Raw genomic sequence first — 25,141 nt, 5'->3', positions numbered from 1 at the left:
TGTTCTGCTGGTTAAGGTACAGTGAAAAGGGAGGGAGGGAACGGGGCAAAACCTAGGTACTGGAAACAAAAGAGTGTCCTGAGCTAACTCAAATAACTTCACACTAAAGAGGGTAGGTCTACCCCGGCCGGGTAGTTCAGCTGGTCAGAGCATCATCCCAATGTACCAAGGTTATGGGTTCAATCCCCAGTCAGGGCACCTGCAAGAATCAACCAATGACTGCATGGCTAAGTGGAACCACAAATCGATGTCTCTCTCTCTTCTCTTTTTCTAAAAGTCAATTAAAAAAAAAATTAAGAAAAAGAAAGATGGTGGCCGACCACTGCCGGAATGAAATCAGACGTGCAATGTGGACTCGGCAAGACAATGTCGTCGGGAAGGGTCCTGTGATGAAAGAAGGAAGCCTCCTGTGCTATGAAATAGGCTTTTGTAGTTTGTGGGAAACTCTGTTTTTATCTATTTATTTCACAGTCTATTCCAGAACCAAAAGACAAACCTAATAACAGCTGCAACCCAGGTTTACTTTCCTATCAGTCTTAAAAAGTACAATAAAAATAGGGTATTCCCCTGACCGGCAATGCCGTGTCTGTTTCAGGCGCCCCAGCTGGTATTTGGAGACGGCATTGGGCATCGTGTCGACAGAGGGCAGCTGGAGTGCTCTGATCCCTGTTGCCACGTTGGCTGTCTGGCTCCCGAAGACTTCCTTGAGCTGCCTGTGACTTGGTCTTCCAGTCTCAAGGCGGCGTTAACGGTAGATCCTACGTCCCAGCCTGATGCGAGGGATGTACTGCTGAGTGCGCACCAGCTACCGAGTCAAGGGTCGGGAGAGAAGGGCCCTAAGTGCAGGCTAGCCAGTCTGGGTGTGGTGACAGGGCCACAACCCAGGTTCCCGAGACCTGGGGGTGAGTGTGGCACTGGTGTCGGGAGGGGGCCCCAAGGTCACCGCCTAGAGGGCGGGCACAGCCAAGTCCATAACCGTCAGGTGCGGAGGAGTCTCCCCTCTCCCCATGTCACGTAGCACATTCAGTCACAGGCTTTGGGGCCTGGGGTGTGGACGTCCTGGGGGACATGGCTATGACACCAGGGTTTACTGAGTCCTTGCTACATGGCCGGTGCCGTTCAAGAGGCCGAGATCCGAGGCGGGCAGGGAAAAGCCTGCCCCAAGGAGGTGCATTCTGTTGTGCATTAAACACGCATCAGGTGGGCACCAACCTGAGGATAAGTCAGTCCTGCCCGGGCGGATGTCTGCGGGAAGGGACCCTGTGGACAATGCGGTTCGTCACGATGGATCCGGTGAGAGGAGCAGTGAATGCACGGCCGCGCCTGGCGCAGTAGGGACCACAAGGAGGCCGGCGTGAGGGAAGTGGAGGTCGATTGGAGGCCTGACCAGAGGGGGGACCGTGGGGAAGGGGCAGCGGTCAGATCAGGAAGAGCCCTGTGGGCCGTGCCGGGTTGCATCCGGAAGAGCAGCTGACCAATATTTTGTAGGTCACAAGATAAGGGCCAATGAGTGGTTTTAAGTGGAAGTGGAATACAACCCATTGCAGGGTGACAGTGATGTGACAGAGACTTGAATGCTCACGCTGGCCATTGAGTGGAGTGGGGACAACGACAACATGCAGGTGGGCTGATATGAGCATGAATGAAAGCGAAAAGTCAGGTGGTGGTGCAGTGGATAGAGCATTGGCCCACCCTGGGACAGTAAGGACCCAGGTTCGAAACCCCGAGGTCACTGGCTTGAGCGCAGGCTCATCTGGCTTGAGCGTGGGGTCGCTCGGTTGAACATGAGATCTAAGACATGACCCTCACGGTTACTGGCTTGAGCCCAAGGTCACTGGCTGGAGCCCCAGGTCTCTGGCTTTAGCTCAAGGTTGCTGGTTCGAGCAAGGGGTCACTGGCTCTGCTGGAGCCCCCTGGTTAAGACACATATGAGAAAGCAATCAATGAACAACTAAGGTGCTGCAACTACGGGTTGATGCTTCTCATCTTTCTTCCTTCCTGTCCTTCCTGTCCACTTGCATAAAAAAGAAAAGAAAACGGGAGTCAAATCCATGTTGTCCGTCTCGAGGGGGGTCTCCTCTTTAATGGAAGCTTGAGATTGACCTTCACTGTGGAGCTAGTGTCCACCGTGGCTGTTTTTTGTTTCCCCTTCCTTCCTTCCTTCCTTCCTTCCTTCCTTCCTTCCTTCCTTCCTTCCTCCCTCCCTCCCTCCCTCCCTCCCTCCCTTCCTCCCTTCCTCCCTTCCTCCCTCCCTAGCTAAAGAGGTGCGTGATGAAACGTTTCAGGAAAACCACACAAAATGGTGCCATTTCTGTGATGCGCTTAAAGCAACAAATGAGTAAACTGGAGAGACATTTCTCAGAAGTCATTAAACCGGGCAAGGAAGGGCAGAGAGTAATGCAATTTAGGAAGATGGATAAGTCGCCATTAAGACCCATCTAGCGCGATTCCCCGATGTCAGTTCACGTTCACACGGGGCTGATGTTGCCATGATCGACCTCATTTTATGTAAGTCAAAAAAAATGGCTGTCAGCGTATGCTGAGAGAACATCGCGGGGTAGAGGGGCGTCCCCGATTATCTCCGGAACCCGTGCTTGTGGCAGGACGGACTCAAAAGACTTCTCCCCCCCCCCCAGAAACGAAGGCATTGCTATCGTCCCCTTTTAAAATACTGTAACGAAGAGACATCATCGGGCATCACTTGGTAAAAAAACGAAACACCTTTCTTAGTTGGAATCTACAGCACGTGGTTACGGACGATGATATCGATAGGCCCTTAGGTAACATGATGTTGGAGTAAGATCCTTGCTGTTCCTCAAAAAGATGGTCTCAGGGTGGGTTAAAAATACAGCGTGCTGCTCAGATGTCTTTCAGGGTGCCGTGTGGCTCCTACTGCGGGCGGACCCTTTCTTGGGAAGCGGCTGGTTTTGGAGACAGCTTCCCTGGGGAGTCCCTGTCAGGAGCGGTCAGACTCCCCCTCCCTCCCGAGTCAGAAGTCCTCCTGACAGCCACCCATCCTGCCTCTGTGCCCGCCGCCTTCCCCTCCATCCCCGGACTCCGTGCCTCCGGTCTGGCCTCCACCAAGGTCATCACCCACAAGGTGCCAGAGGACCAGGAGGAAAGAAAATGCCCCTGGTGGAAGGTCTCCGAGGCCCCCGCCCCCTTCAGGACAGACCCTTGGAGCGTAGCACGGTGACAGGTGCCAAGTCCCTTACGCTGTGCCGTGTGCCATCTCTGCGGCGGCTCCCGTCCCTCTTGTCCCTGACGCTCTTCTGTGCCCTCTGCAAAACACCACTGCGTTCTTTTTCAGGGCCCCTGCCCACAACACCCTTCCACACCCCCTTCTCTTTGGCTTGAGGCCTGGCCTTCACACTTGACGGCTCAGGTGGGCTCCAGAGAGAGCTCGCTTTGCCTTTGAGTTCCCTGGGTGTCCTGACTGTGGCCGAGATTCCTACATCTGCCACGTTCTGTGGAAAAATCACCCGTGAACGTGGCGCATTCCTTTACAACACAGTTGTGTCCTTGAGGTTGGGGGGCTGGGGATGTTGTTCAGACCCCCCAGTGGTTGCCTGGATGGTGGAGAGGGCCACGCCCTCCCTACTCAACTTTCTCGTCTCTGCTGGGAGTGTGACGGTAGCGTCCTTCCATCGGTGACGCAGCCTCGCTGGTCCTTCTTGCATCTTTTGAGTCCGGACCTATTCTGAAATCTGCGTGGCCACCCCTTCGTTGCAGTCAGTGGTCTGGGTGTCGCTTGTTTTGGGGTTTCGTGGGGGGGTCCCTTGCTAAGGTCCACGTAGAGGCTTAGTGATTTCTAGCAGAACACATTGCTGTAAGTTGAAACATGTTTTCTTTCTTTTATTTGTTTTATTGATTTTTAAGTGTTTTTTTTTTTTTATTGGTTGATTTTCTTTTTAGAGAGAGAGAAATGGGGGAGGGAAGCATCAACTCATAGCTTTTCATGTGTGCTTTGACCGGGCAAGCTCGGGGTGTCAAGCTGGCAACCTTAGCATTCCTGGTCGACGCTTTATCCACTGCATCACCACAGGTCAAGCAATTTATTATTCTTATTATTATTCTTATTATTGATTTTTAGAGAGTGAGGGAGGGGGAAGGAGAGAGAGAAAGGTTGATTTGTTGTTCATTTGTGCACTCGTTGGTTGATTTTTGTACGCGCCCTGACCGGGGATGGAACCCACAGCCTTGGTGTGTGGGGATGACGCTCCCACCAGCCGAGCCACCCAGCCAGGGCATGGACCACCTCTTCTGTTGGTGTCCTCTGCCCACAAATGTAACGCCTTTTCCGTCTGCACTGAGCAGTCAGCAAGCACCGTGGCCCTCCTGTTCTCGGCGTGAGGTGTGACAGCAAAACCGAGGAGCGTGACTATTTCCGCCCTTCTTCGCAGTTTCACGGGCAGGAGTTTCCTTCTGACGGCCGGTCCTCACCAGCTCACGCTGTGAGTTCTCCGTCTCGAAGCTGAGATGTTCCGCCTTTCTATCCAGGGAGCCTTCTCTGGCTCCTCCTCAGCATGACTGAGCTGCCAGCATCTCCCGTCTTGCACTGTGGGGCCCGTTGGTCAGTAAAATCGAGGTGGCTGGGACACGTTCCCTGTGAGGCCACGGCGGTGGATCTGATTAGCAGAAGGCAACTTAGTGACGGACAGGTGGGGAGCGTGGACGGGGGCACAAAGGGACGACGTCCCGTCCAGGGACAGACGGACGCGGGACGCCAGGAGCTGTCATCACGTCACTCAGAAGAGCGTGCGGCTTAAGACTTACGAGTTGTTTCTGTGGGGAGTTCTCCATCTCATACTTTTGGACCGTGTCCGACTGCGGGTCACTGGGATCGAGGAAGGCGAAACCGCGGATGAAGGGGTTGGTGGCGCCACGGTAATCAGACCACGTTGGACCTGTTCACGTGGACCCAACGTGACGTGTCTCTGTAGACAGCGCGCACTAAGTCTAAGGGCTCCCGGATTGGTCCCAGAGGCTGCGTCCCGGTTTCCAAGGACTTCCGTGACGTCGAAGGCTGTCGTCAGGAATAGCAGGTCGGGTCTCCGCTCACAGGAACGGGCTCCCCCCAGAGAGCTGACCCTCAGCTTAACCTTGAAGTCGTGAGCTCTGGGCAGTCACAGAGACCGAAGGATCAGCCAAGCTCCCCCTGGGTTCCACTCAACACAGCTTTTAAAGAGCTGCATCGTTAAGTCGGCCAAAGCCGGAGCCCACCTTCAGAGCTGAGAAGGGGTGGGCACCCCAAAGGGTGGGGGTGTCTTATGTCTGCACTTAGAGATCTCACCCATCCAGAGCCCACCTCCAGAGCTGAGGAGGGGTGGGTGCCCCAAAGGGCGGGGATGTCTTGTGTCTGCACTTAGAGATCTCACCCATCCAGAGCCCACCTCCAGAGCTGAGGAGGGGTGGGTGCCCCAAAGGGCGGGGATGTCTTGTGTCTGCACTTAGAGATCTCACCCATCCAGAGCCCACCTCCAGAGCTGAGAAGGGGTGGGTGCCCCAAAGGGCAGGGGTGTCTTGTGTCTGCACTTAGAGATCTCACCCATCCAGAGCCCACCTCCAGAGCTGAGAAGGGGTGGGTGCCCCAAAGGGCGGGGATGTCTTGTGTCTGCACTTAGAGATCTCACCCATCCAGAGCCCACCTCCAGAGCTGAGAAGGGGTGGGTGCCCCAAAGGGCAGGGGTGTCTTGTGTCTGCACTTAGAGATCTCACCCATCCAGAGCCCACCTCCAGAGCTGAGAAGGGGTGGGTGCCCCAAAGGGCAGGGGTGTCTTGTGTCTGCACTTAGAGATCTCACCCATCCAGAGCCCACCTTCAGAGCTGAGAAGGGGTGGGTGCCCCAAGGGGCGGGGGTGTCTTGTGTCTACACTTAGAGATCTCATCCATGACCCTGAGTGTCAATCCGACTAATTGCCCAGGGTCTGCGTGTTATTGTGTTTTTTCAAATGGGTTCAGCTCACCCAATGTGAGGCCAAGCAAGTGTGCAAGCCATCCTTAAAGATTGTGCACCTTGGTCCTGGCCGGTTGGCTCAGTGGTAGAGCATCGGCCTGGCGTGCAGGAGTCCCGGGTTCGATTCCCGGCCAGGGCACACAGGAGAAGTGCCCATCTGCTTCTCCACCCCTCCCCCTCTCCTTCCTCTCTGTCTCTCTCTTCCCCTCCCGCAGCCAAGGCTCCATTGGAGCAAAGATGGCCCGGGCGCTGGGGATGGCTCTGTGGCCTCTGCCTCAGGTGCTAGAGTGGCTCTGGTTGTGACAGAGCAATGCCCCAGATGGGAAGAGCATCACCCCTGGTGGGCATGCCAGGTGGATCCCGGTCGGGCGCATGCGGGAGTCTGTCTGACTGCCTCCCCATTTCCAATTTTGGAAAAATACAAAAAAAAAAAAAAAAAAAGACTGCACCTTGATGGGGCGCTAGCAAGCTCACCGAACACCCGGGCACACCCTTTGCTTTCTGTGATGTGGGAGGGACCATCTTCTCCACAGCCGGGAGGTGGTGCTTTCCCTGACTACAGGCTGCGACTGAGTCCTTTTTGAGGGTGATCTAGGAGCTTGGGAGACTCCTGCCCCCAAGAGGCATTTCCAGGAATGTGGTTTTAGAACCTGTTTCCTACTTCCTACATCCTATGTTCAGTAGTAACGAGAGAAGAAATCGCTACAGGTTCCCACCGCGGTCTCTATCATAAAAGGGTCCGCAAGACGGTTACATCAGACGAGGCAGATATTAAAACTTCTCCAAGAAAAGCATAATTGTGTGCAAAGAAATGGGTGTAGGTGTGTATCTGAACTCTTTTATATTAAATTTGGGGCGAGAAGTGGAAGGTGAGTCTGGAATTCATAGCCATCGCCTCCTGTTCCGTCGCTACGGGCAACGATTTGGGGGTTTGTGAGATGGACTTGGAGCCCCACGGGCTGGTGTTTGAGCCCAGGTTGGAGAAGTGTCCCAGAGGGCTCCAGATGGCAGGACTCCTGGGGACCACCAGATGACTGCCCAGTATTCGGGACGCCTCCAGTGGTCAGTAATGTAGTCAAGTCCTTACTTCCGAACAGTCAGGCTGTTTGGGTTTCATGTACTTTAAGAATATTGTCACAACAGAGGATGGGATAGCTTGAAAAAAAATGCACTTGAAACTTTAAGATATGCTTTTTCTTTTTCCCAGTTCCTAGTGACATTTTCTTTCTTTCTTTCTTTCTTTCTTTCTTTCTTTCTTTCTTTCTTTCTTTCTTTCTTTCTTTCTTTCTTTCTTTCTTTCTTTCTTTCTTTCTCTTTCTTTCTTTCTTTCTCTTCCTTCCTTCCTTCCTTCCTTCCTTCCTTCCTTCCTTCCTTCCTTCCTTCCTTCCTTCCTTCTTTCTTTCTCTCTCTCTCTCTCTCTCTCTCCTTCCTTCTCTCTCTCTCTCTCTCCCTCTCTCTCTCTCTCTCTCTCTTTCTTTCTTTCATTTTTCCAAAGTTAGAAGCAGGGAGGCAGTCAGACTCCCACATGCACCCGACTGGGATTCACCAGGCATTGCTCTGTTGCAACCAGAGCCATTCCAGCACCCCAGGTCGAGGCCATGGAGCCGTTCTCAGTGCCCGGGCCAACTATGCTCCAATGGAGCCTTGGCTGTGGGAGGGGAAGAGAGAGAGGAAGGAGAGGGGGAGGGATGGAGAAGCAGATGGGCGCTTCTCCTGTGTGCCCTGGCCGGGAATCGGACCTGGGACTCCCGCACACCAGGCCGACGCTCTACTACTGAGCCAACCATCCAGGGCCTTTTTTTAAATTTATATTTTCTTCATTGAGATATAACTGCTCTAACATGGTGTTAAGTAATTTGATGACCACCATAGTGTGAGCTAACTCCTCCATCACATTATATAATTAGCATTTCCTTTTGTAGTGAGAACGTTTAAGATCTCTTTTCTTAAATTGATTTTAGAAAGTGAGGAGAGCCTGACCTGTGGTGGCGCAGTGGATAAAGCGTTGACCTGGAAATGCTGAGGTCGCCGGTTCGAAACCCTGGGCTTGCCTGGTCAAGGCACATGTGGAAGTTGATGCTTCCAGCTCCTCCCCCCCTTCTCTCTCTCTCTCTCTCTCTCCTCTCTAAAATGAATAAATAAAATAAAAATTTTAAAAAAAGAAAGAAAGGAGAGAGAGAGAAACATCAATCTGTTGTTCTACTTATTTATACATTCATTGGTTGATTCTTGTATGTGCCCTGACCTGGGGTCGAACCTGCTACCTTGGTGTATTAGGATGATGCTCTAACCACCTGAGCTACCCAGCCAGGGCCTTAAGAGCTGTACGTTTAGCAACTTTGAAGTCTAGGACACAGTATTGCCAACTGTAATCACGATGCTGTGCTCAGACCTCCAGGACTTATCTTCAGTGTCCCCCCAACTCCTCTGTCCTTCAGCCCTTGATCACCCCCCTCCTACCCTCTGTACCCGTGTGGCTTCTTCAGGGTCCACTTGTCAGTGCTGTGCGTTTTCTCCTCCCATGGAAGCTCGCATCCCTAGTCTAAGGGACAGAGCCAGTGAGGACCTTCCAGTAAACGGCAGAGTTTCGACTCAGCCTCGAATGGAATAAGCACACTGGGGAAGAGTTGTCCACAACCCTGAGAAGTGGAGAGTGAGGCCCGATTCGGTTTGACTCGTAGGGACTCAAGTGGGCAAGTCACAGTTTCTTTTTCTGACACCCCTTGGGGGCCCTGGCATTAGGTCTGCGAGGCTGCGGACTTCCCCATGCCGCCACAGGGGATGCTAGGGAGAGGGGGATTTAATATTTTTCACAGCTACATCGCCGCAGAGTAAAGAGCAGCATCGGAGGGCTCCACACTGACAGGGCGGAGTCTTAGAGCTCGTTAGAGCTTCCAGGGCGTGCATTTTAGTGGGGATGGGACAATGAATCAACACCCTCTCCTTCAGAAGCTATGAGAGTGAGGCCAGTCAAGAATTGATACATTTAGACGCAATCAATGAAAAGACCCATTTCCAAGAACTGGGTGGATGGAGGGGGCGATTCTGCCCCCAGCACCCCTCCTTGATGTTTGGGCGCTCAGCGCTACGCCAATCCAGGGAGAGCCGGGGACCCCCCAGCTGGCCCTTCTGGAAGGTTCCAGGATTCACCAGCTCTTCTGCTAGCTGCCAATGGTGCTGACTCCTTGGGACCCACAGCTGGCTCTGAGCGGGGTGAGCGTCCCTCGAAGCCACGCCCAGTGTATAGTCAAGGTCTCAATGATTCCAAGCATCTTGCTGTTGGCACATCAGAGCCCGCGGTGGGATCCCTGATGTGATCCTTGTGTCACCGTGTTCCAGATTGTGACGTCCTCTCTCTCCAAGTCCCTTCCTCAGTTTGTCCAGGTCTGCCCAGGGCAGTGCCTCCTTCCCATGGGCCACAGGAATCTCAACCTTCGGGGCCCAGCCTGATGGAAGTGGACCAACCAGGACTGTTGTTGTTTCTGGAAGGTTCAGCCTACTCCTGTTAGGGTTTGATCGTTGGGTCACACGGAGTACTATGTCTTCGAGTCTCTGATGGGAGGTGGCAGCTGGTAAACCCCAGTTGGGGTTTTCAGACGGGACTTCACCGTGCCTGGCCCCTGGGTCATGGGGTTGTGGCTTGAGATGACTGTACCAGCAATGGGTGGGGTAGCCCAGCGTTATTTTACAAAATCTTATCATTTCTGTCACTGTTAGCTCTTGTCCAGGGATAATGCTCATGGTGCAGTGCTTCTAGCTAGAGGTGCCGTGAAATTGGGGACATCAATCTTACCTTCCAACTCACGTAAGGCTTTTAAAGGTCCCCTCCACACCATTCTGCCCATTGCAGGTCACTCATGAACAATTTGAAGATTGAGTTTTTCTGACTCAGGGAGGGATGGATGTGAGACATTAATGTTGGGTCGATGGATGAACAACCCAGAGGTCAGCATTCTCTGGATGCTCAAGAATGAAGGCTTATCTCAGCCAAACAATACTCATGATAGAAGAGGGAGCCATCTCTGCCCCCCTCCCAGACAGTGCACCATGTTAGCCCCTGGTCTCTGTATCTTGAGAAGAATGTATACGAAATCATTAATCCACATTTGAACTCTCCTCCCTGCTGAAAAGCTTTTCACAGGTACCAACCAGTTCAGTAAAAGATGAGACCAATGACAACATCACGATCTTCACCAGGATCTTGGACGGGCTCTTGGACGGCTACGACAACAGGCTGCGGCCGGGGCTTGGAGGTAAGTGGACGCTCCTTGGCTGGGGCCCAGGAGAAGCTTCAAGTCAGTCTCAAGCTCGTGTCTAATGTGATTCCAACAACCCTTCCACGAGCTTCCCTGCTAGGGCTTCCAGTTGATAGTGGTTGCCAAGGTTTCCGCATCCTTGATTATCTTTTTCAAGATGCAAGAAGCTGGGAAAGTGGTCCCTGCAAGCTCCCTTTCCCCCAGATAATTTTTTTTTTTATTAATCTTTAGAGACAGGAAAGGGGAAAGACAGAGAGGGAATCATCAATCTGTTGTCTACTTATCCATGTATTCATTGGTTGATTCTTGCATGTGCCCTGACCGGGGATCAAACCCACAACCTCAGCATGTTGAGCTGATGCTCTAACCAACTGAGCTGGGGCCTCCTCCAGATAATTATAATGTCCATTTAATTCACTTAAGGAGGAACTTGTTTCTGAGGTGTTTCTAAAGCCGAGAACACCCAACGCTAAGAAATATTTGATAATCATCTTCAGACTCTCAAATCTCTGCGCTTCTTTTTCAGAAACCCCACTGTTCAAAGCCATTGTTTTTACACCGTTCTATATAGCATGCTTAATTTTTTTTTTTTTTCACTAGGGCCATGATCATAGCACTTCCTTTGACACTAGGGACATGGATGACAATAAACGATAAAAGAGCAAAATGTGTTTCCGGGGTTTAATCTGCACAGCTTAATTGTGTGCTGAGAACCGTGTGTGTGTGTTTATGGGGCAGGTGGGACGCCCTGGGCTCTGGCTGATGGGGATGGGGTCTATTTGAACTTGCTCCATTAGGTACATTATTAGAGACCTTCCGGCAACTACGTTCTAGGAGGGAAAAAAATTTAGCTCTCCGTTATTTGCATTTTTAACGGGGAGAGTCACTTTAAAGCATGGCCGTTTTCTGTATTTTGGGCAAAGAAAAGCCCACCCAGGCTCCCGGACACTGTCTTCCTTTGGTTTGTGTCCCTAGTCCTGTGTATGTCCGGCCGCCCCTGTCCCTTTGAAGATGCCCACAAGGGTCAAAGCATGTAGAGATTTATGAGCCCCTGCATTAGCTTCTGTCTCCCTCACCCATCCCATGTTACTGTCCTGTGTGGCGGGACAGACATGAAGGGGGTGGCCTTTGGGGGCTGGCATCTCAGCAGGGGGACAGGCACTGAAAACACGCAGTACGCATACAAACACGCGTGCACATGCAAGTATACACTACATACATACATGACCCTGTGATGGTCCCCTTCCGCAGCAGGGGTCCTTCAGGGTGGGCTGTCAGTGTCCTTTGCATGTGTTCCCCGTTCATGACCACCAGGGGTCACAGGCTTCCCATCCAAGATTATTCCCTGCATTTACAGCTTTGGGTCTTTTCATAAATTTTCCTTGAAAGAATAGGTTTCCCTCGATGGGAATATCAAACTATTCAGCATGCCATAGAAGACAGAGCAGGGCTCCGTTCCCAAGCTATGTCCGCTCCAGGCCACCCGTGGACAGTGGTCAGACCAGACACCTTTCTTCCCTCCCTTCCCTGGGGTACAGTTTTGGTTGGCACCTTCTCCCAGTCTGCTCCCGCCCTATCCTAAACTGTCTAATGTTTTTTAGAGCCAGGCAATGCGCTGTGAGGTTGGAAGTATTTTCCAGGTCCGCCAAGGGGTGTGATAAAAACCACCCAGGTCCCGCAGCGGGACTCAGCCCCACGCTGCTCAGGGTGCCCCCCACGCCCCTTTCTGGAGATGACAAGCACCTGATTTCACGTCCTCATTGGAGCGGCGTGGTCTCATTCAGGCAGTGTTTGTTGTCAAGCCCCCCAAATTTAACAGAGCCCTTAGCGAAGGCCTGTGGGTGCCCAGTGTGGATCGCCACCCCCCAGGCCGACGGTGACCCTGTCTGTTCCAGAGCGCATCACGCAGGTGAGGACGGACATCTACGTGACCAGCTTCGGCCCGGTGTCCGACACGGAGATGGTAGGTGCGGGCCTGGGGCCCCCCAGGCCAGCCCCGGGCATACATGTGGGCCCGGGCCGGCGCAGCGACGTCACCGGGCCGCCTCCCTTTGCGCTAGGAGTACACTATCGACGTGTTCTTCCGCCAAAGCTGGAAGGACGAGCGGCTGCGCTTCAAGGGGCCCATGCAGCGCCTCCCGCTCAACAACCTGCTGGCCAGCAAGATCTGGACGCCGGACACGTTCTTCCACAACGGGAAGAAGTCCATCGCGCACAACATGACCACGCCCAACAAGCTGCTGCGGCTGGAGGACGACGGCACGCTGCTCTACACCATGCGGTGCGTGGGGGGCTGGGGGCGGGGCCTAGGAGGGCAGGACTGTGGGTGGGCGGGGCCTGTCAGGGGCGGGGCTGGAGAGTGGGGCTGCCTCAGAGCCTATGGGCTGGGGCGGGGCCTGGCAGGGCAGGACCGTGGGTGGGCGGGGCCTGGTCAGGGGCGGGGCTGTAGAGTGGGGCTGCCTCAGAGCCTATGGGCTGGGGCGGGGCCTGGCAGGGCAGGACCGTGGGTGGGCGGGGCCTGGTCAGGGGCGGGGCTGGAGAGTGGGGCTGCCTCAGAGCCTATGGGCTGGGGCGGGGCCTGGCAGGGCAGGACTGTGGGTGGGCGGGGCCTGGTCAGGGGCGGGGCTGGAGAGTGGGTGGGGCTGCCTGGAGGGGCAGAGCCTATGGGCTGGGGCAGGGCCTGGGAGGGCAGGACAGTGGGGTGGGCGGGGCCTGGTCAGGGGCGGGGCTGGAGAGTGGGTGGGGCTGCCTGGAGGGGCAGAGCCTATGGGCTGGGGCGGGGCCTGGCAGGGCAGGGCTGTGGGGATGGGCGGGGCCTGGACGGGGGTGGGGCTGGAGAGTGGGTGGGGCTGCCTGGAGGGGCAGAGCCTATGGGCTGAGGCGGGGCCTGGCAGGGCAGGACAGTGGGGTGGGCGGGGCCTGGTCAGGGGCGGGGCTGGAGAGTGGGTGGGGCTTGCAAGTTGGAGGCGGAGTCTGCTGAGTGGAGCAGGGCCTGCGGGGAAGGGCAAACCCGGTGTGGGGGACAGCATGGGGTGGAGGTGACATGACAAAGGGGCATGTGAGATACGGCATAAGTAGGGCAGGGGTCGTCATGGGGAGGGTTGTGGGGGGTCGCTCAGGGTGGGGGTGACATGATGGTGTCCTGTGAGGGCAGTGCAGGGGGGTCAGGGGTCATCATGAGGGTCTGTGGGGGGCAGTGGGGGGCGGGGACCCAGCGCCCAAGGACCTGCAGCCTAACTGGCCTGAGGATGCTGTGTGTGTGTGTCTTGGGTATTTTTACACCTGACTGGCCCGCACTCACGTCTGTGTCCGTCATTTCCCGGGCCCGCCAGGTCCATCGAATCTGTTCTCTAGACTTGCTTTTGTGGTTGGAGATCCAAAGCATCTCACGAATACTGACCCAGCTCATTTATGCAAGTTAGGGAACACTTATTTTATAAAAATAGAAGGGATTCGCCAAAGATACATGGACACATAACACAGATACAGACAACAGGGTGGCGACGGCCAGAGGACAAGGGGGAGTGGTCGGGGGGAGGTGGGCAGAGGGCAGAGGGGGAAAATGGGGACAGAAAGGGACTTTGCTTGGGGCGGAGGGCACACGCTGCCATGTGCAGAGGGTGTTATATTGAGCTGTGCACTTGAAACCTGGCTGGTCTGGCGAACCAACATCATCCCAATAAATTCAATTATTATTTTTTTAATAAAGAAAAGTGTAAAGCCAGTAGCCGCAGGCATCATCACATCCGCCTGGCCCATGCAGGTTCGCATTGGATTCGGACAGTCGGTAAAGAAACAACGGAGCCACAAACTGGTGGGCCATAGTCTTTAATTCTAGCTTGCACCCGGCAGGCAAGTAAAAACACACACTGGGCTCCAAAACCCACTCACATTCAGTGCTCACAAAGCCACTGACTTATCCGAGTTTCCTAGAATCAAAGGTTTCTAGCTCACCAGCCTTATTCTCCTCAGTTCCCCATCTCCTTCCTTCTCCAGCGTCAAACTGCACAAACTGGCCTCTCACTCAATACTCTGCCATCTTGGCTGCTTCTCCTGGCCACATGGCCTCTTTCTGTTCTCTGCTCTGCTCTCTCCTCTCTCATGCTAATCATCCCAGGAACCAAGAGAGTAAGCTCTCGTTCTGCCCTCATTTTATAGTTTAGCTTCACAACCTTTAATCTAATATACAAAATAGGGAAGTCTCTAATACAAAGTCACTTCTCTGAGGTATGATTGGATTGTACCGCTCCACATCAAAAAGGGTGGGAAAGGCTTAATCCCAAAACCAAACCCCATGCCCACAGAGACACACATTAATATCACCTGGGCAACGGCCTCCACGTGGGCAGCGCCACTTTAACAAAGTGAGCATAATACATTTTATCTGCCCAACAAAAAGGAAGAAAGAAAATTAAATTAAAAAAAAAATCTAAGGAGCCCCCTTTCTGTCGCCGTGGTGTAAGGCTTTTAAAGTTTTAAAAACCCATTTACCATCTGCATTCCAAAGCTGAGGTTAAATTTTAGTATTTCTAATGTAAATTTTATTCTGCATTATTCATTGCATCTGAGGAAATCAATAAATTAGCAAGAAAGGCTCCATTATAGCTTTTCAGTTTCCAGGGTGGGACCTAAAAGCCAACTTCAAAAAAAATATTTTTAAGTGGAAATAGAATTATAATTGTTTTTTAAAACGCTAAAGCCAAAATTTTAAAAAGCACGTGCATTTGCATTGATGTCATTGGAATTTCTCTCTCTGCTTTATAATTTTTATCAAATTTTATATTTTAGGTCCTGGCTGGTAGCTCAGTGGATAGAGTGTCAGCCCGGCATATGGACATTCTGGGTTTAATTCCTGGTTAGAACACACCTGAGAAGTGACCATCTGCTTCTCCCCCCCTCCTTCTTCTCTCCCTTTTTGCCTTCCGCAGCCAGTGGCTTGATTGGTCCAAGCATGGGCCCAGGCACTGAAGATAGCTCCATTGGAGTGCATCAGCCTCAAGTGCTAAAAATCGCTTGGTACTCAAGCATGGGTCCAAATGGGGTTGCCGGGTGGATCCCGGTCAGGTTGCATGTGGGAGTCTGCCTCACTATCTCCCCTCCTCTCACCTCCAAAAAAGATACATATATGGCAACAGTGTTTGGTGCTGCCATTCACCGCTGAAGCCCTCACATACATTTTGAGGACGCTTGGACACGTGTCCCAAACTTGTTTGACGATGGGACTTGGTTTTTCTTACAACAACCTAAGGAAGGTTCTGATCGGTGAGCCTGTAACAACCCCTTGGGCACGTTGTTCCGCTCTTTCCTGTTCCCTACATCAACACAGGATGTGTTTGGCCCATAGATGTAGACGTGAGTCGTGAACGTCACATTCGTGCTGGGACGGTGTCTTCTCCAAGCAGGGAAGCTTGTTGGAAAGCCAAGGGATACTATGTAAAGATTGAGTCTAGTCCCTTGGTGGTCGTTCTGGTTAGTGAGTCTGCGGGCACTTTGCTTGGCCCTGTGAGCAGGGCGCATAGGAGTGGGGATGAGGCCAGGTCTTGGAGAAGGCCGACGGCTCCATGAAGGGCTAGAATGAATGACTGGACCCCATTATTGTGGGGGCACAATGCACGTTTGTGTTCTGTCCTTACAATAAAAATAACCCCAGACCCTTTGTCTTTTTTTTTTTTTTTTATATTTTTCTGAAGTTGGAAATGGGAGGCAGTCAGATAGACTCCCGCATGCACCCGACTGGGATCCACCCGGCACGCCCACCAGGGGGCGATGCTCTGCCCATCTGGGGCATCGCTCTGCTGCAACCAGAGCCATTCTAGTGCCTGAGGCAGAGGCCACAGAGCCATCCTCAGCGCCCAGGCCAACTTTGCTCTAATGGATCCCTGGCTGCGGGAGGGGAAGAGAGAGACAGAGAGGAAGGAGAGGGGGAGGGGTGGAGAAGCAGATGGGCGCTTCTCCTGTGTGTCCTGGTCGGGAATCGAACCCGGGACTCCTGCACGCTAGGCCGACACTCTACCACTGAGCTAACCGGCCAGGGCCAGACCCTTTGTCTTCATACCTGGTTCCTATCACCAAAGGACTGTCGTTGAGTCCATAGCCTAAGACAGTAGGGTGCGTTCATGTGATAGGTTGGACAAGGGTCGTGAGGTCGGACCATTGTTTAGAAGGAAAAGGGTCCCAAAGGAGCCTCTTACTCCGTGTCTGTGTACCAGACAACTTCACAAACAGAACCCTTCAAATCTTATACAGCCCGGCTGGCTAGGTGACACCACTACCCCATTCCAACAAAGCGAGCGAGGCTCAGAGATGTTTGGAGATCGGCCTGGGGCCACGCAGCTAGGGAGAGGGAAGTGGAAATCTGAACTCGGGTCTGAGCAGCGTCCTCGGTTAACCCACCACATTAGAAAATCACAGGGATACGGCGTCATTCAACATCTCATGGCTGCCCTCTCACCCATGTGCCGGCGTCACAGCAGGGAGGAGACACTGAGAATCAGGGCAGCTTGTCGCCAGTAACCGGTCCCCGTGGGAGCCAAGGAACCGTGTGAATGGGTGGCAGCGTTGACATTGAGTTTTCTTTCTCAGTCATATTCAGCATTTGCAACGTGGAAAATGGTTCCACTTGAAAGGGTTATGAATCTGAATGAGATAGAAGTAGCGATGTCATTCGATAGCATTTTTGTTGACACAGCACAGACGGGGAAACGGCAGCATAGTGATTGGTGATAGGATGAGTCCCGTGACAAGCGGCATCCGGCACCCTCACCCGGCCTGGGCTCAGCGGTCCAGGGGGACAGCCCTTCTGCTTGGCGCTGGGCTCTCTCCTGTCCATCCTAACGCGACGACGGGGGAGACAGGCTAAGTTGTAGGCACGGAGGTTCCCGTTGACGATGTCGCCGTGATAGCCAACGGAGGGAAACGAAGACACACCCGTGTCACATTTCTCCCAGTGGAACAGGAATTTTAAGCTTGATTCAGACTCGGGCCCCGTGAAGAAAACCAAACACAAACATAGAGGGCAAGGGTCGGCGTGATGCGCTTTTAATCCCGAGACACAGGTCTAGCCACGTTTGAAAAGGCGCTGTGAACCGACGTTTAGAGACTAGCCCTGGGAGAGACCATGGGCCATGGCTAGGATGTACTGGTGTCATTTCATCCTCAGGAGCCCTTGGTCATTTGACTTTAATTTCGTAGAGCCGCCTGTTGTAGTTATTTTTTTGTCATTGTTGCTCTTCAGTTTCTTCCAATGCAGTAAGTAGTTTCTATAGCTGCAGGGTGGGAGAAGGCTTCTCAGTATGTGTGCTTCTTCCTTGGGTGGCCACTGGGGAGCAGCAGAGGAACATTTTTGCACAGTGATTGGCTGACGGCATCCATTAGGTTACAATAAGTGGATAGTTTTATATAGGCGTATGGTATACTAAGTAACTTACTGGAAAGGAATTATATACCTGTCATACACGTTTGATTCTTAGGTGATATGTTTGAAATAAATTACACACATGGATGTAACTAGAAGTTCTTAGCTAGGCACTAGTACCTGGATGTGAGTAAAGACACAGAAAAGCATCTCTGTCCTGATCTACATACGAACCTGTATTTATCTCTGTAGGTGCTCACACTGGAGGAGCACTACCGAGGGTGGGAGTATGCAGACAGCACTTTGTTACTTTGTTGTTCCACTTCTACATGCACTCATTGGTTGATTCTTGTTCTGTGCCCTGACTGGGGATGCCCTGGCTGGTTAGCTCAGTCGGTTAAGAGTGTGATCCCGAAACAACAAGGTTGGGGGTTCGACCCCTGGTCAGAGCACATAAGGAGCAGCTTGATGTTCCTGTCTCTCTCTCCCTGCTTGGATGAGACCACATGTTGCATCCAGACTACCTCCCTGTTCATGCTGCCCCAACTGACTGAACCCCAGCTCCCCCTCATATCTACGCCCACACGCTGTTAGAACAGACACCGCGGGCTAACCCCGAGACCGACTCTTCTACTCAGACATTTTCTCCTCTACACTCCTCCAGCACTGTCTTGTCACGTGCTGTTTTTATATTTTCTGCTCGTGCCTGGCATTATGGCTTTATAGATACTTCCAGTGTCTCTACTTAAAAAAGATTGCTTTTGACCCTGTTTCTTTCTTTCTCTCTCTCTCTCTCCTTTTCTCTCTCTCTCAAATCAATAAATTTTAAAAATATTTTTTAAAAAATAAAGAAAAAGAAAGACAAGTCTTTAGTGAAATAAAAGCACCAGAGTGTGACAGCTTTGGAAACGCACAGAGCCCATGACCACGGCCAGGAACCCCTGCATTGACAGGGGCGCGGGCAGCCAGACTCCCATCAGGACTCCAGGACTTCAGTAAATAATTGTGCGTTCTTGGTCCCAACCCCTGAATGCCCGTGAGTCTTTCTCTCACTGTTGTCAACTGATATGTTCCTAGCAACAAACCCCACTGTGCTGTTCTGATTAGCTGTGTTATTTCTGGGACGGCATTTTCCGTCGTTGGGAACTGTGGTCGCTGAGGGTGGCCTTTTTATTTAGAAGGCCTGCTTTGGATTTAAGAAAAAAAAAAATAGATTGTATCCAGAGATTGCTATCATAACACAGTGTCACCGGTGTTCCTGGTGTCACCGGTGTTCCTGGTGAAGGACACCAGCCAAGGGCACCACAGGGAGAACCAGCCGCGGGCCAAAATTTGGTCTGCGCCTTGACTCCGCGTTGATCATTTTTCCAGCATATCGGCTCTTAGAGAATTACATATAGCCTGACCTGTGGTGGCGCAGTGGATAAAGCGGCGACCTGGAAACGCTGAGGTCGCGTGGTTCAAAACCCCGGGCTTGCCTGGTCAAGGCACATATGGGAGTTGATGCTTCCTCCTCCTCCCTCCCCCTTCTCTCTCTCTCTCTCTCTCTCTCTCACTCTCTCTTCTCTCTAAAAATTAATAAAAAATTAAAAAAAAAAAGAGAATTACATATATATTTTCAGCCTTGTTAGGGATGTATTTCAGATGGCTCTGGATATGGGAAGGGAAATAAGAGGATAAATCATTTTTAAAGGCGTCTCATTTCAAATGGCTTTGCAAGCGGTAACATGCGGGCAGGCACACACGCCCGTTCATGGAACCTGAGTGGGTTTTGATGGAAGCCTTGCTGATGATATTCCATCTGCGGCGCGGACCTGTGTCATTTGGTGGGCCAGTTTGGGCAATAAAAGACAGCAATTTTTTTTTTTTTTTTTTGTATTTTTCTGAAGTTGGAAATGGGGAGGCAGTCAGACAGACTCCCGCATGCGCCCGACCGGGATCCACCCGGCACGCCCACCAGGGGGCGATGCTCTGCCCATCTGGGGCGTCGCTCTGTTGCAACCAGAGCCATTCTAGCGCCTGGCGCAGAGGCCAAGGAGCCATCCCCAGTGCCTGGGCCAACCTTGCTCCAATGGAGCCTTGGCTGTGGGAGGGGAAGAGAGAGACAGAGAGGAAGGAGAGGGAGAGGGGTGGAGAAGCAGATGGGCGCTTCTCCTGTGTGCCCTGACCAGGAATTGAACCCGGGACTCCTGCACGCCAGGCTGATGCTCTACCACTGAGCCAACCGGCCAGGGCCAAAAGACAGCAATTAAAATGATGAGGGAGACACTGCGCACGGCTTTCTGGAACTCGGGTGGCTTTAGTAAAAGCTTCCGAATCGCTGAGTCATGGGAAAGTCTTGATCTCTTTTCACTTTGTTTTATCTTATTTTCCAGCTTGACCATCTCTGCGGAGTGTCCGATGCAGCTGGAGGACTTCCCGATGGACGCTCACGCGTGCCCCCTGAAGTTTGGCAGCTGTAAGTTATTTTCGCAAGTCCTGCGGAGGCGCTGTCGGGGGTGTTGCTGCGTTCATTCAGAAGAATTGGGGTTCTCTCCGCGCGAATAGGAGCTTCCATCTGCTCTAGAGAAGGGGAGGATGCTGTGGGGTACACCCGCCTCGGTCCCCGTGGACTAGGCTCCTTGTCCGCGTCCCTGAGTGTGAGTGGAGGCACCTGCCCACCTAGAACAAGCTCCTGGAGGGGGTGCTGTTTCCCCCTGACTTTCACCTGGCCGGTCTTTCTTGTTTTCACCTCTCAGAGACTATCGGTCACCCCTGCAGCCCCTGCAACACCCAATTTCCAGCACCCAGTCAGTACCTTTTTTTTTTTTTTTTTTTAATTGCATCGTGGTCACGGTTGTGTTAACTCACTTCTTCTAGAAAGTTCCGTATGAACAACATTGGCCATGTTGAGTCACTGCTTCCCCTCGGCTCCTACTGGGACATATGTTGTTTGTACGGGTAACGTATTCATTAGGGGCACAGCTCTCTGATTCCACTAGGAGCTCCTGGGTCTCGGCCATTCCGGACAGCATTGGGGTGACGTGGACCCCACAGACATGCCTGCCCCTCAGCCTCACTTCTGAGATGTTGGGGGGCAGGGCTGGCCCCGACCGACAAGTCCCTACCTTCTTTACACGAATCACGTTGGCCCATGCTTGGTGACGTCGTCTTTTTATTTAAATCGTAAGAACGTGCTCTTCGATATCGAAGAGTCCACTCCCTGGGCCTGAATCCTGGCCGTTCCGCTCCTTTGCTGAGGGACGGTGGCCAGGTAACCTCTCCACGCTGTAAGTTATTAATTGAGGAAGGCCTCAATTGTAACATGCTTTTGAGATGATGGGTTTTCTTTTTATTTTGTCTGTTTGTTTTTTAAGTGAGAGGAGGGGAGATAGAGAGACAGACTCCCTCATGCACCCCGACCGGGATCCACCCAGCAACTCCCTATCTGGGGCTGATGCTCAAATCAACCAGAATGTTCTCAGTGCCTGAGGCTAATGTGCTCGGACCAACCGAGCCGCTGGCTGCAGAGGGGAAGAGAGAGACAGAGAGAGAAGGGGAGAGGAAGGGTGGAGAAGCAGATGGCCGCTTCTCCTGTGTGCCCTGATCGGGGATGGAACCTGGGACGTCTGTACGCTGGGCTGATGTTCTATCCACTGAGCCAACTGGCCAGGGCCAAGATGATGTTTTAAACGGGCAGTCACGCCAGTGGAAGTGCTCAAGCAGTGGTCATCATCACCATCTTGACCACCATAGAAGTTCATTGTATTCTGTAGCTGCGTGACCAAGTGTCCCTTGTGTCACATTCAGTGACCCAGTGACCTCTATGTTAGCCATTTAATACATATGGAGCTAACCTTTTGTTTCCCATTCGTGTGGCCAGGCCAGCAATGAGTGCTGCTGGAATAGCTTAGCTAGTATCTACCTGGAATATCTTGTATACCTTTTTTTCCCCCCCTCTTCATCTGTGATGAATATTTTTGCTGGATATATGAGGATGTTCTGACAGTTCGTTTGACACTTGAAAAATGTGCTACTTTGTTCTTGCCTCCATATTTTCTGACAAGAAAAAAGGCTGCCATTCAAATATTTTTTTCCCTTATAGATAACATGTCATTTTTTTTTTTTCCTCTTTCAGATTTTTCAATATTTCTTTTTCTTTGTCTTTTCATTTTCAGAGGTTTTTTGACTATGATGTGGGTTGGTATGAATTTCTTTAGGTTTCTGCTGTCTAGGATTTGCTCAGACTCTTTCGAGATTCTTGCCGAATTTAGGGAGTTTGATCAGTGAACGTTCTGAATACTTTTCCTATCATATTCTTGTTCTCTTCTCTTTCCTGACGTCAATAATGTGAATATTAGATCTTCGGTTGTATTTCCTTAAGTACTGAGGCTCTTTTTTTTTTCCTCCTATATTCTCTCTGTTTTTTTTTATGTTACATCTTTAATGATTTTTTTGGGCCCCCTCCATCCTGCGGATGAGCTCATTCATTGAACTTTTTAATACGATTGTTATATTTTTTTCAGTTCCGTGGAGGTTAATTTTGCGTCAACTTGTTGGGTCAGCGCATGCCCAGGTAGCTGGTCAAACATTATTCTGGGCGGGCGCGGGGGGGGGGGTGTCTGTGAGGATCTTCTTGGATAAGATGATCATTTAATCAGTAGACTGAGTAAAGCAGATTGCCCTACCTAATGTGGGTGAGCCTCACCCAATCAGTCGAAGTCCTGACTAGAACGTACAGGGGGACTTCTTCTGCCTGACTGCCTTGACCCGTTACACGGCTCTTTTCCTGCCTTTGGACTCAAACGGAAACATCAGCCTCCTTTTTTTTGGGGTGCCCAGCGAGCCCCTTCTCAGACTGGAACTGTGCCATCTGCTCTTACTCCGCCTCGTTTGCGTCTAATACAGACTTTAGTTTTATGAAAAGCGAGGTGCTGCTCGTAACTCACACCCCCAAAAATGCGGAACTGTTGGTGGCAGGGGGTGAGAAGGAAAATGGCACCGGGTGACAGACGGGCGGGGTCAGACCCGACCGTCAGCAACCTCAGACCTTGCGTTCTGGCTGGGAAAGATTTCACAGCCGAGACTCCAACTCTGAGAGGAAGTTGTATCTAGAAAGTCACAGCGGTAAAAGAAATGGGCTTTAGGGCTTTGAGGAGACAAGTGACAGAGGCAAAAAAAAAGGGGGGGGGAGCTCAGGGGAGAGAAATGCTCCCGGGAGAGAGAGAGAGAGAGTGTGTTCCGGGTCCTCCGATCTAAGGGCTTTTCACGGAGGCGATTTTAGAGGAGGTCCCAACAGAGAATCTCAGTAGACTATCCGTCAGGTCTCCAGGTGCCTCCTTCCAGAGTCCCGGCCTCCACGAGTGGTTGGTGCCAGGGCAGGGGGACCCCTAATCAAGCTGCTGGTCCTGAGGTCAGCCGTGGAGTTGCCTGAGGTCGCCGTGGAGTTGCCTGAGGTCAGCCGGGGAGTTGCCTGAGGTCAGCCGGGGAGTTGCGTGTCTGGTTTTGCTGGTTTTCTGGGCCTTGAGCTAAAACATACAGCCGAGGCCCCTGGCCTGTCATCCTTGCCCTGCTCCTATCTGCCCAGCTGCCCACCACAGTATTGGCTTTGGGACCTGGGTAATGAGTAGGGGGAGGCGAGAGGGATTCTGTGATGCGTGCTAGAAAAAGCCGGGGTTTCCTGGAGGGCAGAGAAAGAAGAGGTGAGACCAGGAAAGAGCTGTGTCATCTTGACAGCAGTCGAGGACAGAACGTTGGTAGAAATACGGATGGTGAGGGTCCTTCCTCCCGTGCGATCTTGGGCAGACATGATGGACAGGGAGGGCGGCCTTCCATGGAGACATCAATGCAGGGAGGAGTCAGACAGACAGCGGGGTGGGGTCTGTGTACCTCTGGATACATCCGCCGCGGGCTCCTCCCCTGGGGCTCCTTCCTGCTTCCTAGGACTGGACACGTCACTCTCTAGTCCCGCTCCGTTGGTGGCTCTTAGGTTCGGTCCTTCATGCCGTGAGCGTCAGGGGGCATCTCTCTGAGCTGGAACCATCTCGCAGCTCAGCTCACAGCAGAGAGCTTTTTTTTTTTCTTTTTCTTTTTTGTATTTTTCTGAAGTTGGAAATAGGGAGGCAGTCAGACAGACTCCCGCATGCACCTGACTGGGATCCACCAGCAAGCCCACCAGGGGGCGATGCTCTGCCCTTTTGGGGTGTTGCTCCATTGCTACTGGAGCCATTCTAGCACCTGAGGCAGAGGCCATGGATCCATCCTCAGCACCCGGGCCAACTTTGCTCCAATGGAGCCTTGGCTGCAGGAGGGGAAGAGAGAGACAGAGAGGGGGAGGGGTGGAGAAGCAGATGGGCGCCTCTCCTGTGTGGCCTGGCCGGGAATCGAACCCGGGACTCCTGCACGCCAGGCCGACGCTCTAACGCTGAGCTAACCGGCCAGGGCCCACAGCGGAGAGCATTTTAAGGGAAAAGCCACCCTTGTCTTCCTCTGGTCTCTTCCTGTCTGTGTTCATCTTCCAGGGCCTTCAGGGAGCTATATTTTTTCTTTTCTTTTCTTTTTTTTTATTGATTGACTTCAGAGAGAAGAAAGGACAGAGTCTGAGAGACAAGAGACATCCATCTGTTTGTTCCTGGACACGCCCTGACCAGGGATCGAACCAGCAGCCTTTGCCTGTCGGGAGGATGCTCTCACCAACCGAGCTAGCCAGCCAGGGGAGGGCGCTGTTTTTTAAACGTGTGCGGCATTCATAGCGGAGACCTAATAAAAGCCACTGTGTCCTTGCTGTCGGGGGAACATCTTTTGACTGCGAGGGTTTCATTTTATGATATTTCTATCATTCCCAAGAGGTTTTCATTTTTAATCAGGAGAGGTAAGCCTGGGTAATGAACCAAAAGTTAGGTTGGAGAAGAATCCATTTTGTTGTTGTTGTTGTTAAACTATGAGCTTCAAGTGTTCTGGAGAGATAAAACACATTTATTGGGGGAAAGTAGTATAATGAGAAAGAGCTTCCACCGGAATTTATCTTAAGTCACGTGCTGCCGTGGGGTGGCTATCCTAATTAGTGCTTCGGACAGAACCTTCAAAAGATTCCCTAAGGCAGTGGTCTCCAAACTATAGCCCGCGGGCCACATGTGGCCCCCTGAGGCCATTTATCCGGCCCCCGCCGCACTTCTGGAAGGGGCACCTCTTTCATTGGTGGTCAGTGAGAGGAGCACATTGACCATCTCATTAGCCAAAGCAGGCCCATAGTTCCTATTGAAATACTGGTCAGTTTGTTGATTTAAATTTACAATTTACTTGTTCTTTATTTTAAATATTGTATTTGTTCCCGTTTTGTTTTTTCACTTTAAAATAAGATATATGTAGTGTGCACAGGGATTTGTTCATAGTTTTTTTTATAGTCCGACCCTCCAACGGTCTGAGGGACAGTGAACTGGCCCCCTGTGTAAAAAGTTTGGGGACCCCTGCCCTAAGGCATGTCATCTGGAATCCGTCCCTGGAAGGGAAGTGAGTTATTCATGTTCCCAAAAGGCAAACAGGTTGTATGACTTAAAAGTCTACCCCACTGGCCCTGGCCAGTTGGCTCGGTGGTAG

General features: G+C 52.1%; 1 protein-coding gene across 1 annotated transcript in view; it reads left to right on the top strand.

Moving 5' to 3' along the window:
* Positions 1-25,141, top strand: part of GABRA5 (gamma-aminobutyric acid type A receptor subunit alpha5) — a 46,981-nt gene that overhangs the window by 5,776 nt on the left and 16,064 nt on the right. The window contains exons 3-6 of the mRNA XM_066355700.1: positions 10,088-10,209; positions 12,108-12,175; positions 12,273-12,493; positions 19,942-20,024. Coding sequence (XP_066211797.1) covers positions 10,088-10,209; positions 12,108-12,175; positions 12,273-12,493; positions 19,942-20,024 — 494 coding nt within the window. The remainder of the gene's footprint in view (positions 1-10,087; positions 10,210-12,107; positions 12,176-12,272; positions 12,494-19,941; positions 20,025-25,141) is intronic.

The sequence above is a fragment of the Saccopteryx leptura genome, chromosome 13 (genome assembly GCF_036850995.1).
Source record: "Saccopteryx leptura isolate mSacLep1 chromosome 13, mSacLep1_pri_phased_curated, whole genome shotgun sequence".
Classification (NCBI taxonomy): Eukaryota; Metazoa; Chordata; class Mammalia; order Chiroptera; family Emballonuridae; genus Saccopteryx; species Saccopteryx leptura.
The sequence above is the reverse complement of the archived record's forward strand: the minus strand, read 5'-3'. Positions and strand labels throughout refer to the sequence as shown.